Source organism: Chroicocephalus ridibundus, chromosome 3, assembly GCF_963924245.1.
Source record: "Chroicocephalus ridibundus chromosome 3, bChrRid1.1, whole genome shotgun sequence".
NCBI classification, from domain to species: domain Eukaryota; kingdom Metazoa; phylum Chordata; class Aves; order Charadriiformes; family Laridae; genus Chroicocephalus; species Chroicocephalus ridibundus.
The window spans coordinates 83,939,431-83,953,141 of NC_086286.1; the positions used below are offsets into that span (position 1 = coordinate 83,939,431).

General features: G+C 38.1%; 1 protein-coding gene across 6 annotated transcripts in view; it reads left to right on the forward strand.

Moving 5' to 3' along the window:
• The window catches only part of USP45 (ubiquitin specific peptidase 45), a 56,758-nt gene that overhangs the window by 4,347 nt on the left and 38,700 nt on the right, over window positions 1-13,711 (forward strand). For 5 of the 6 annotated variants that reach the window (XM_063329892.1, XM_063329895.1, XM_063329899.1 and 2 more), the window contains exons 2-5: window positions 4,401-4,510; window positions 6,594-6,763; window positions 8,366-8,469; window positions 9,166-9,266. In XM_063329892.1, the coding sequence (XP_063185962.1) occupies window positions 4,411-4,510; window positions 6,594-6,763; window positions 8,366-8,469; window positions 9,166-9,266 (475 nt within the window). In that variant the 5' untranslated portion in view covers window positions 4,401-4,410. Of the gene's footprint in view, window positions 1-4,381; window positions 4,511-6,593; window positions 6,764-8,365; window positions 8,470-9,165; window positions 9,267-13,711 lie in introns of those variants that run through there. The other variant, XM_063329894.1, reaches the window with a different exon arrangement.

Here is a 13,711-nt window from a genome sequence, read left to right on the forward strand (position 1 = left end):
TTAGCAAGTGAGCTGTGGACGTTGTAGGAGGAGGGACTCAACCTCTAAGCAAACGAGTGTGAGATGGTAAGACGAGAATAGGTTTTTGGGAGTCTAGACAGTGAAGACATAGTTCGCTTCTCCACCTCTCCTGCATAAAGATGCTGTGAAGAGGAACAACCTCTTTGGTTTTGGTTTGGGTTTTTTGTTTGTTTGGTTGTTTTTTTTCCCCAAAGGAAAAGTGAGTTGTAGTTCACACTAGCCTTGTATCTTTTATTGGTCCTAACTCTGCTCAGTTCCAGTAAAATATAAAACTTTAAAAAAATAACAATTACTTATTTTAGAAATTATATCCATCTCTTTTTACTTTCTAATTTTATACTTTATGAAGAGGGTGCATTTCTAAAGATAGAAATATTAATGCTGTTACGTACAGACTATTTCAGGCATGCCTTACATTTAAATAGTCTAGGCATACCTTGGATTTAACATAACAAATTTAGCACGTTGATTCTTGGCACTTTGACAAATTTAAAGCTTTTAAAATTAGATAGGCAGATCATTCTGCTGCTTTTGAAGTGGTTTGATCTTTCTAGAAAGGTGGAAATGAGCAGTTGTAGCGAGGAGCTTTTGATCTTAATCAGGTTTTTGTAGGCAGACTCACATTGGGAGTCTTTTAAGAAGTAAAAAGTAAGCAGAGAATAGAAAGTGATGGTGATTACACTTCAAACTCTTGTATGCTGAGCTAAAAAAAATATGAACGTGTTTGGCAAGGATGACTTCTTAGTTTTGTATGAAATTATTGTTTATAAGGAAGAGAATTAGCTTTTTCTATTTTTAGTTTTTTCCCCGTGAAACTGCATGATTTTTACTTAAGGTTTGTACTGTGAGCCAAATAGAGATCAGGCTGGAGCTAACATACCCTCTGAACTCAGCTTCTTCTATTGCAAAATCTTTTTTTTTGTTTAATTTGTCAGGTTCGTTAGTCAAACATCATTTGCACTGTGACTTGATTTTGTGCATATGAAGTGAGAAACTTACCATATTTGTTTTTCCTTCAGAAAAAGAAACTTCCAAGTAAGGATGTGTAGAGACTTCTTTGTGCTTGTGCATTCAGAGGGGGAGTCTGTCTCCTTTAGGAGACTCCACAGCTGATGGCTGTAGCCAGAAATTACTCACTGAATGTATTTAAAAAATGGGAGAATGGGTTGAAAAAAGGCAAATCATGGGAAAATTGCAAAAGTTTTTAATTTTCATTGTGTTAAGTTCATTTTGTGTAAATTGCTCATTTCTTCTCCACCTGCTTGTCCTGAATGGCTTGTGCCTATGGTCAACAGAAACGTACAGAATTTCTCTCTTCCCTTTTTTTCTTAGCTGTATTTTATGCTCTGTATTTTTATATCTTGGGGCTTTTTGTTCAGGGTTTTCATTCCAATAAAATCTTGATCTTCTATTTCCCATAAACTGAAATATTTCCGAGAAGTAGTTTCTGAAGCACCTTAGATTTCTTCCTTGTTTATCTCAATTAAATTTAATAATCAAATTCCTGGTGTAAACATTTTGATTTTGAAGTGCTGATCATGTTTTTAATTGTTAAATGAAATCTTTTACTTGTAATGTTTTCTGTCCCCAAATATACTGGACAAGTAGTAGATAGTACTGCATATATAATGTGCTACTTGCATTGCAGATGCTTGCTGAGTGGCTCTTTGCTCTTACCCTTTCATATCACTTAAATGCTTTTCAAAATTAGGCACAAGCCTCGGCTGGCTAGGTCCTTGATAGTCTGTGGCTTTTCCAAGAGCTCACAGGTCAGTAAACATTGTCTGATGGATGCCTGTCTGTATGTGTGTTCATGAAAACTGATTAACCTAATGGTCCGTGTTATCTTTTGTTCTGCCTGCTCTTACTGAAAGAAGACTGAAAAGTCTCCGGGTTGCTCAGTGGGTTCCCAAACCTGCAGCGTGAACACCGGCTCCTTATGCCAGCATGCATTTCTAATGCTGTGTTGAGTATGTTGGGCTAGAAATGCCACGTTTTCAGTCATTGCAGGTACCAGCTGACACTCTGTCTTTTCCATGTGTCCTGAGGGACCCTCTAGAGTGGGTTGAGTGGTGGGCTGTGCGTGCCCCGATCCGGATTGTATCGCTTGGATTATGGGCCACAGGATTTCACAGGTGGTAAAGACTTGCTTATAGTTCAGCTAGTCAGGCCCATAATTGTTCTTTCGTGAAGTTATCTGAGCTCTCAAAATGTACTGACATGAACATGACTTTCACTTTTGTGAAATCTATGGTTTGGACAGTTTTACATAATCTGTCCAAAGAGATAAGAATTGTTATGCTGAAATGAACTCGTAAATCGCTTATGTCAATGTTGAGTAACCTAAACACAACTACGTTCCTTTAGGGAGGACATTTTTGCTGTCTTTGCTATTGACTCTTTACATAATTTAGTGTAAAATCATGAGTTTTCTAACAGCAGCTGTGTTGGCCTTACTGTTTGATGAATGTCTCAATGAATCTTGTGCTCAGTTAAGTGGCAGTGCGACAAGTGGTGATGGGTTGTTTTACATGAAGCTTAGATGTGTATGATAAGGTGCCAAGTTGAAGTTGTTTGGGTCTGAAGCACCTTCTCCTGTCCTAGGGATGCCGTGATGCATGGCTGTTGATGTACATTAGGCACGCTAACATTTGTTGAATATAAATAGTCAAGAGCTGGAATACTCACATCTTTCTTACTGTATGAACATAAATTGTGAACCTAGAAGATCAGCAAAGCTGAATTCAGTGGCATTCTTCACTTGCACGTCTAAGCATTTGAAGCTTCATACACTTAAGTACAGGAAATTTTGAAATCTATAATTTAAGAACATCGTGGTATATAATATAAACTGATTGCTATGTAAATGTAGCGTTCTGAAAAAAATGAAGTGCATTTTGAAAAGTGGAGGAGACATGAAGCCATTGATGCAAAGAACCAGAGAGCAAAGGTTTCTTTCATACTCTACAGAAATTTGACTTGTCCAAAGGAAATTTCTAGTCCATATGTTCCTGCAGAAAACCTCCAGCGCTAGCAGTATGCGTGACAGATGCAGAGATGTGTCCAGATCTATAGGAACCTGGAGCAGGAGCTCTGAGGTACCGATTGCCTGCCTCACTTTAGTGAGGGCTGTTCAGATACCAGTGACGGTGGTGTTCTACTATCGATACTGATGACTGTTCTGCTGGTTGGCTTAATGGATAAGAAAGGAGGGGGAATACTGGGTTCAATATAAGGTCAGTTCCCGTGTCTCTCAGAGCTTCAGTAAAGGTCTAAATGGATATACGAAGAAGATTTAAAAACTTAGGTAGACAAAGTTTTTAAACTTTGGCAAACTTATCTACTTGATTGGTAGCAAGAAAATATCTTTTGCTGTCCCCAGATGCGGGGCGTTTTAGAAGTTTCCTATACATGAACGAGGTTGCACAGTTAAAAATGGTACTGGTGGCTCAGGTGATATTATTAACCTGTTTGGGGTACATAACAAGATGTAATTTTTTTTCTAAACAGAATGGCTCACAGGTTTGCAAAGTATGAATGTTTGACTATCTTACATTCTGTAGGAAAACATAAATTTGTTTTTATGAAACACATAATTAAAAGACAACCTGTATGCTAAGCCTCAGAAGTTGTTTGTGTGATGCACAGCTAAACTTCTTCAGTGAATTCACATTTGGATTTTGATTAAATGACCAGTGTGGTGAAATCACTGAAGATTTTTAAAATAATGTTTAGGGGCAAATATTTATCCTTTAATTCTGTTCCTCATAGGAGTCCTTGATTAATGACCCAAATTTCGTATGAGAGACTTCATCCATATGGCTTCTCTGGTGTTTAATAGAGGGGTCATCTCACACTCCAGTCTGTCCTCACTCATATGAGAGGACACTTTCATGAGATTTGGAAGACTTGAGTATTTTATTAAAGTGTTTTAAATTGCTCAAAAGCTTTTAGGGAATGTGCAAGGTATCCCTTTCCAAAGGGAGATATGTTAAGAAAGAGAAGCTTTTATTTTAATGACATTTTTTCTGGTAAGGTATGGATGTAGCTCTGTGGTAGTTTACTGCACAATAACAAAAATAAAGAAAATCTTGTTATCTCAAATATTTAACACTGCTGCCTGGAAGTGTGCGTCCCCTGTAGCTGCAGATATAATTCATAATGTCATGTAACGTAACTAACTGATCTTGCAGCATTCCTAAGAGTTCATTCCTGACACGTTCCTACTCCTTGTTACACAATAGCTGACATTGGTCAAAGCCTAAAACTATGTTCGTGAGGTTTGAATGTGTGATTTAATCTCATGCTTTTAGAGTTGGAACTCGAGACATTTGCTGAAGCGTTTGGACAATACAGCAACCCCTGTTTCTCTTTCTCAGTAAGTAACAGATGCGGGTGAAAGATCCATCAAGAGCCAACCCCGAGAAAGCAAAGAGAAGCAAAAGGCCTAACAGGCCGCAGGATGAGGACTCCTCAGATGATATTTCAGGTAAATATATTAAGGGATGTTTGGCCCTGAGGTTGAGGGCTAGCTAATAACTTCCGTGTTGACTGATGAAAACCACAAATGAGCGGTACCATGAAATACTTTCCTTGTTTCGATTTATAACAGAGATATCCCCAGTCAAGTGCTTATGACGTGATCAGTTGTTACACTACGTGACTGCCCAAAGGGCCAAAGAGTTGGTTGATCTTCAATGACAACCTCTTCAGAGCAGAACAGTCCTTTCCAACGCGCAGAAGGTCAAGCGTGTGTGGCAGCAGGCTGCTTGCCTGAACAGGGAGCTTCTGAGGCAAAAAGGAAGGGCAGAGAGGGTGGAGGCAGGTTTGGGCTGCCCGTGCAGGGGCCCTGAGTGTGCAGGGATGGGATTAGGTGACCCAGCCTCAGTTAGAATTGAATCCGTAAAGGGTAACATAGGCTTGTATGGATACTGTGCCAGCAAAAATGAAGGCTAGGGCAAGTGCAAACCTGCCGCTTGATGGGGCGGGGGACCTAGGGACAAGGGGCATGCGAAAAGGCTGAGGACCTCGATCCTTCTGTCTTCACATGGAAGCTCTGCACTTGGTTCTCCCTGGTCCCTGAGCCTAGTGTCAGACTCTGGGATTTAGGCATTGTCCAGAGTATAAAAAGATTGAGAGCTGTTAAGCAAACTGGACATGAGTAAGTCTGTGGTATCAGGTGGCACCTGAAGATGCTGAGAGAGCAAGGTGATACTGTGAGGCTACACTCTGTCACCTTCTTCACAACAAAATGGGGAGAGCAGTTGATATGCTAGAGGGTAAGTCTACCATTCAGAGTCACCTAGACCGGCTGGAGAAATGGGCTGGCAGAAACTGCACGGAGTTCAACAAAGGCAAGTGGAGAGTTTGGCACCTGTGCCAAAATAACTGCACGCAATTACAGGGAATCAATGGCTTAAAAACAGTTTTGCGGAAAAGGTCCTGGGGCACGTGCTGAATAAAAGCAAGCGGTGTGGCTTGTGCCTGCCGTGTCCTGGACTGTATTAACTAAAGGGCAGGGTGAGGTGCATGATTCTTCCCATCTTTTCAGCACCACTAAGACTTCACCTGAAGTATTGTGTCCAGTTGTGGGCTCCCTGTTACAAGGACATTGACTTGTCGAACTGAGTCCAGCAGTGGGCAACCTCCTCTGCGTTGTTAGGGAGATTGAGAACGTGATGCGTGAAGAGGGGCTGAAAGGAATGGATTTGTTTAGCCAAATGACTGAAAGTGTAGTTTCTTTCTTTGACTGCCTGATAAGTGGTTATAGAGAAGGCAGAGCCAGACTTCTCTAGGAGGTCCGCAATGAAAGGACTAAAGGCAACAGAAAAAAATTAAGGCAAGGAAAATTCGGCTAGGTGTGAGGAAAGTTACTTTATTTTCACCCTGAGGATGGTCAGATGGAAAACTGATTTTCTAGTGGGTAGGTGAAACCTCTGTCCTTGAAGATATTCAACACTCAGCTGAACAAAGCCATCAGCAACCAGATCTAAATTTGTATTTGGCCCTGCTTTGGATGAAGGTTTGGACAAGATGGCCTTCGGAGGTTCCTTCAAACCTAGTTTATTCTGTGATATTATAGTGGAATTTGTGCAAAAAATATGACAGAGAAGAATGTGGTTGATATTCGTGTTCAGAATGGACAGTTGTAGTATTTGGGTATTTGAAAAATCTTTCCTTATGGATTGAAAAAGAGGTAACTGCCTGTGTTGTTACATGCAAAAATAGGTTTATATGGTATTTTACTGGTGACAAAAAAAACCAAAACAAAAACCAGGGAAATTAATTTTATACAAAAGCAATCCTTATACTTTTGTACAAAGTAGTTTATCTGTTTTTAAGAGGTGGTGTTTATTGACTTGAAAATGATTCTCATTATAGAAAGACTGAAATAGATCCTTCATAAAATTCAGTATATGGGGAGCAGCTGTCTCATTTTTCCTGTTTTAGTTCTTTACTATTTTTTTTCTTAATGCTGAATTCGTTGAAGACTGCTGTTTTAGTGTACACGTGCTCCCTTTCATAGCTATTATTTTTAATGGTTGAAAGTGAGTATGTGCCATTTTCTCTAGGCTTAACCTGCCAGCACGTGAGCCAAGCGGTGGATGTGCATCATGTGAAGAGAGCGGTAGCTCAGAGCGTCTGGTCAATATGCGCAGAATGTCTGAAGGAGAGGCGGATGAGTGATGGTGAGCCCGTGGCACCTTCAGACATCTGGCTGTGTCTCAAATGCGGCTCTCAGGTAAGCATATGCTGTAAATTTACGGAGGTGGATCGGCCCTGATTTTTCTAAAGGATACGGCTGGTGTGGATCCTTGTGTGTTAGGCATCTCGTTACCTTCAGTGAAACAATGTGACATAAGTGCTTAGTTGTGAGAGGCCATGCTCCAGCTTCTTCAGTGGAGTGGGATGTGGCATTACGGTCTTCTTGTCTGGTTTTCGTCAGTGTTTTGTGTTAGCTTTATGGTGTGGTTCGGTATTGCAAGTAGTAAGTGACAGTCCTACCTTTCCTGTGTTCTTCATCTGCATGCTTTTGCCACTTACGGAGAATTGGCTCCAGGAACTGTGTGGTTGCAAAATGCATCCGTTCAGCTGGCTCATCTGGCAGAAGATTCTGCAAATACAAATGAATGAAAAAACGGATCTGTATATTGCTGAATCAACTCACATTGTGGGCACTCAGTGCTAGATTTGATTGAAACCAGGGAGAAAGGATTGTGCCGGCATGAGAATGCCGCTTTTTGTGGCAGCTAGCCATTAGATTTGATCAGTTATAATGTGAAATTGTGCCCTCAGAGTTTAAAATGGGGGGTCCTGACCCCAAGGGCTTACACAGGTTTCTGACCTGTGAGTGAAGTAAAGCCTGATACAGAAAAAATCAGTTTACAGGCAGTGCCATGCTTGGTTCAGCTAATAGTTGCCTGAACAAAGCATTTCACAATTTTCTTAGACTTTTGGTAGATCTTGCTATAGTAAGGACAGAAGCCAGGTCCTACTAATATTAACTGAACAGATCTAATTTTGCGAAGAAACATGCTATTCGCAGTCTTCAGAAAATAGTTAACTAGATCAGAGGAAGACTCATATTAGCTTGTCTCTGAAATTTTGTAGTTAATGAGGGCTTTTACAAGGAGTTAAATCTGTCTGCTTTTTTCATGTTTTGGAGGCTATTAACTGCATAAACTCATGCCTCATTCAGAGACCAGTCCTGAATCTTGTAAGTCCCACTCTGTAGACACTTAAAAAATTACAAATGCGTTCTCTTGAAGTTGCTGTACATAGTGCGTTCTGAGTAGCTTTTTTGTATAAAACCATTTTATGTGCCTTTTGCTGTCTGGAATGCATTTGGCATTCTTGAGCAGTGAGGGTTACCTGTGCTGTCCTTTCCTTGATATTCTGTGAAGCAAATATGCTACATAGTAATTTATTTCACATTTTTTAAAGGGAATTCTTACTTTTGTGAATGACATAATTTGCTGTCTGCTGATACTTACTTGAAAGCTAGGAATTATTTTTATTATGTTAAAACAAACCTAGTAATTTTCTATACTTTTAACTGATTTTTCCAAGTAGAGAAGATGAGATTTTGGTTCTGTGTAGTGATTGATTTTCCTTTATTAGTAAGAAGAAAATGTGTTCATTAAAAAAAAAAGTTAATTTGTAATACTGAATTATAAAGAGTGTTAAACCCTCTCAGTCCTTGAGATTGCTAAGTAAGTGTTTAGGGCACTATATCTTTCTGCTTAATTTTGAAAAGTAAAGTTTTTGCAGTTTATTTACTAATAATATAGTCTTTTCGTACTTTCCTTTTTACCCCTTACTGTGTTGATGTTTCCGTTTTTAGGGATGTAGTAAGAACTCGGAAGGCCAGCATTCTCTGAAACACTTCCAGACAGCACGCACAGATCCTCATTGCATTGTTATCAACCTCAGCACGTGGATCATATGGTAAGAATGAGTATGCAGGTGTTCGTGGGTGCTTGTGTGGAAGGACTACTCATGTAGTGTAGTGTCTTCTCATGATAAAGAATGATTATGACAGGTAAAATGAATACTTGATATAAAGCAAAGGCAGCCTTTCTGGAGAGAAAGTTAGTTTGTCTTTAGGACTCTCGGAGGGGTCACAAATCAATACTAAGATAGAAGTTTGTGTCCTTTGTGTTCTGTAGAGAGTTGGCTGGTTAGAGGAGTTTGTCCTTCCTGCTTGTTTTTATATCATAGAATCGTAGAATCTTCATGGTTGGAAAGGACCTTTGAGATCATCGAGTCCAACCATACACACACAGAAAACCCCCGACAATCTCTGCCACTAGAGCATGCCCTGAAGTGCCACATCTAGACGTTTCTTAAATACCACTAGGGATGGTGACTCAACCACCTCCCTGGGCAGGCTGTTCCAGTGCCAAATATGTTTGTTTGCAGGACTATAAACTGAGATTATTTACATCTGTGTCATGGTGCATTTTGGCTGATCTACAGAAGAACATATAAGGGATGAGAGAATTCAATTTTATTCTTCTTTTTAGTATGAAACATTGCAGCCTAGAGCTTAAGTAATTTGCGTAAGGTTGTGAGAAAAGTTTGTTAGAGCTGGGAGGTGCATCCAGATGTCCTGAATTCCACTTCGTTTCGTCTTTTGTTTAGGTGTTACGAATGTGATGAAGAACTGTCAACACACTGCAACAAAAAGGTTTTGGCTCAGATAGTTGACTTTCTTCAAAAACATGGTTCCAGGGCTGAACCAAGTAAGTTTATACGAATAGTTTTATCTGGGGATGTCTATAATGTACTGTCTCTAAAAGCGAGTATTTCAGATTTTGAGTCATGTTAAACATACAAATGAAAAATTCTGTATGATGTAAGTATGGTACAATTTGTAGTTGCACAATTACTCTACAAGTAATGCCTGTTGTAGTGGTTTTCATAAACATAATTTCATTTTTTTTTGTACAGTGTGGTTACATTTTAGGAATATTTTTGGCACTGTAAGATGGTTTTCCCAAATTCTGTCTTCAGTGAAGAAACATTAGTTTATTGTAGAAAAGATGTTACCTTAAAAAAGATACCATGTAATTTAGTGCACAAAAACTATATAGAAGCATTAATCAATTGAATTTTCCAAGTATGGATATGTCACATCTTAAATTTTTTCTGATTTAAATTTGTTTCCCATAGCAATTAAATTTGTTTAAGGGGATCTTTTAGTACTCTGTTTTGGTTGTAATGCTTTCTGTTCACTGATGTCATTGGGTTTTAATAAATAGAACACTAATAGAAAATAGTATTAAATTGTTTTCTTATGTTAGGAGCCTACTATTCTTCTCAATATGTGCAGCAGTTGATAGAACTTCGTACGTGTGGCCCTCAGGTGTTTGCTCATGATAAAGTTGATGTTATTCATCCCTGCTGTAACCACCTTGGCAGCATTTCTGGCTTATGACTTATGGAATGCATTGGATTCCAGATTTTCTTCACAAAAAACAGAGCTTAAGTAAACTTTTAAAACAATTGGTTGTAGGTTTTAGCAGAGACAGTCATCTGTTTAGAAGTAAGAATGGAGAAGTATTGCCTTTCTGAATTAGAGTAGGTATTCCTTTTAGCTGCATGTGCATAAATCCTACTGGTTATAAGAGGTGTTACATAATTTTTGAGGGGGAAAAAATGAAAGGCCACTCAGAAATACATATTTTATATTTTGATCCAGTCACAAGTTGTATGTTAAATTATTCAATTGTAATAAATTGATAAATTGCTAATTTTTGCATCTCTTCTTGGAGCAGTGAAAAAACAGTATGTGATTTCAGTTTCATTCACAGCTTCAATTTCAAGTTTATGTGTAATAAATGGGTGTTGCAGCTTGCTTGCAGATGGAAATGTAGTGTTTGTTTCAATTTAATGGAAAGAATTTCATTTTGGTTTTGTGCTACTGGATAAGACTTTCAGAATGATATGTCCCTGTGTGCTTCATGGTTTAGATTCTTAATTTATGAATCTGCAAAATATCTAAAGTTTTCAGAGTGTGGTGCTTAGAAGTTTTCTGTGAAATGTCTTAAGCAACAAAAATTCCAAACTAACTCAGGAAAAGTAACCTTAAATTAGGCCCAGGATTTCTTAAAAATGGGGTTTATAGCAGAGCAGGGCAGAATATATTTGTGGTTCATTTTGATGCTCTGTTTTGAAAACGCTTATATTTCATTTAAGTATTTGCCTGATATAACTGGAAGCTCTGAAGGGCAGTTGTGTCTCCTGCTCCACGCCAGGAAAGGGCTAAGGCTGATACAAAAAGCGAGCACATGTGTGTACTTCCAGTAATGGTTTTAAAACTGGAAATCCGCAGAGAGTGTGGCTGTGCTGAGCAGTTTGGACCTTGTTCTTGAGAACTCTGGGAACGTTGGCCCAAAGATGTTTTGTTGGGATTTCTTAAGTGGCAGGGAAAAGAGGAATAAGCTGTTTGCCTGGCATACTTCGTTGCTTTGGGCGGGCTCCTTGCTGGAAGAGGCTGGGAAACAGCCGTGTGTGGATAAATAAGTGGTATGTGTGAGAGGGCATTCCCAGGCAGAGTTGGCGTTCTTGTTTCACTTTGATAAATGTAACAGCAATGCCTTTTCTGTTTTATGTCAAATACTTGGGCTGACACACTTGGTACTTCCTCTAAAGAAATGTAGTTTAAGTAAGACTATTTTTTTTCTTTAAATTAGACTGCCTGTTTTTTTAAAAATAAAATCTGAAATCGAAATGTAATTCATGCTGTTGTCCAGAACACAAAGTATAACAGAGAAAATCAACTCTACTATTGACAAGTTATCTTTTTTTTTAAGCGTAGCATTTTATTTCATGTTACAGTGATATTTTCAGGATAACTGTCACCCTTTAAGTTACTATTTGGCTTATATTTTTAAAAAATTATTTTGTATATTCAGCCATTATAAAAAAACCCTCTAATTATAAATAAATGAAAAATAACTTGTGTGAGAAACAGGGAGTGTAAAACCTGACAATTATTCATTCATATTTCCCGCTTAAAAATCTTGTGCCTTTTTTCCCATTGGTTTTCTATTTCTTCCTAAAAAGCAGCCACAGCGAAGACACTTGATTTTCATATCAGAATGTGGCACTGTAACAACAATTCATCTTATGTCTGTATTTCTTTCTGTTGTACCAAGTGGTTGGCATGGTGCATCATTAAAATTCAAATAGCATTCTGTAGAAATTTCTGCATAAATGCAGTATGAACATGGATATGAGTAACAGATAAGGGCTGCTAGGTTTTTTTTTTTGGTTCTCAAAACTGCAAGAGTCATTTAAAGATAAAATGATCAGCTTAAACATGTAAGGGAGGGTTATATAGATTTCCTAATTAATGCATCTTGGAAAATAAACAAAAGCAAAATGCTTGTCATTTGGTACTAATGTGGTGGAATAGTGTGGCAGCAGGATCCCTGCTTTTCACTCGGCCTCTCATAAAGATTCGACTTCACTTCAGCTGTAAAAATGTGCAAATTACATTACTACTACATGACTGACTTTTGTAATTACATTAAGCGATTGAGATAAATCCCAGTGCTGGGTTCCCAAAAGAATGCTTGCAGCTGTGTGATTTTCGCATCTGATCCTATGGTTTGTTGTACCCAGCAATGCCTGTTTGTTTTGGGGGGGTTTTTTTTGGCCTTTTTTTTTTTTTTTTTTTTTTTTTTTTTTTAGAGGAGTCTGTTTGGTTAAGAGGTCATGTTGGGCACAAGATGGAAGAATAAAGCAAGATTGCTTTCTAGGGTGTACCACCCAGAAATTTGTTTTGTGGAAAAGGTTAGCGGGCCATGATGATTTTCACGGAAAGGCAGGTGCAGTATTGTCCGTGTGGCACACTTGTGAGCTTCACATGGACATAATGCACATGTAGTACACAGAAACCATGCTGAGACATTGCGATCTGCATGTCTGCTCATTTGCTGGAGAAAATAAATTGTTTTGCAGTCTTAAAAGTGAATATTATGCGTATTTTCCTTGACAAAAGCCAAATTAGATGTTGGTGGAGACATAAGATTGCATACTCAATTTTTTTAGAGAGCAGTTAATTAAATTTGTTCATGTGGCAATAGAATGGGAAGGGAGAATATTTATTCTCAGATTTTCTAGTTAAATTTATTGTTGGGAAGGTCAAACAGAGGAACGAGATTTTGCTAGTAAGTTCAGCTGCCCGGATTTGCCAGTAGGTGAAAGTTAGAAACTTGATTGCTGTTTTAATGGATGTAATGGACATAAAGGAAAGATTAAAACATATATAATTTTACAGTACAATTAATAGGTGTTAACTTGTATGGAAAAACAAATAGTATGATGAATAACTTCTCAGATTTGCATTCGTCTGTGGATATTAGCAGTTGACAAAGGATCGCACTGAAAAAATAATTGTGTTCTTTCAAAATTGATTTTTACTATGTGTAATTTGGACTTTAAAGTCATGTAAGTCCATTCTGTCTATTTAAAAAGAAAACTAACTAGCAAAATAAAGCAGAATACGGTGATTCTCCAAATCTGAGATACACTTTAGCAAAAAGACATTTCTGTTGTTGGTCATAAATTTTTCTTTCAAGTTTACTTACTTGTTAGGGGCTGCTGTTAATTATACAAGTTGCAAAGAAATGAAAAGTGAATCCTTGGCAAAAAAATTTTTAGACATTCTGTCATTTTAATCCATGTATTCTTCCCTTTCCTGTGCACATACTTATTTACTTGTGAGGTGTAGCACAAGTCATTTAAGCATAGAGGATCAAAACTGGTGCTTGAACAGCTTGCTCTTTCACACTATGCAGATGTGTTTTTTCGTTTGTAACGTTCTGGCAGAATCTGAGAAATAAAATTGCAGTTGTAATCTTTCATTTGGCAGTGTTGTAACACTGCAAGAGAAACTGGGCTTTTAAAATGTAAAGCTACTGACCATTTCAGAAGAGAACCGTGCTGTTTTTCTAAGGGTTAGATTCTCATTGTTGTACAGTGTCGGGAAAAAAAAAATCTAAATTTTTTAAATAAAAAAGGAGCGCCAGACAATTTAGTAGCATTTCATAATACAGCATGATGAGAACTTGGTAAAAGAAAGGCAGTCTATTAACCTTGCTTTTACTGTGAAGACCTTCAACTGAAGTACCAGAGTTGTATTCAATAGAAAAGGCTTGACCTTGGAATAAAAGTGCAT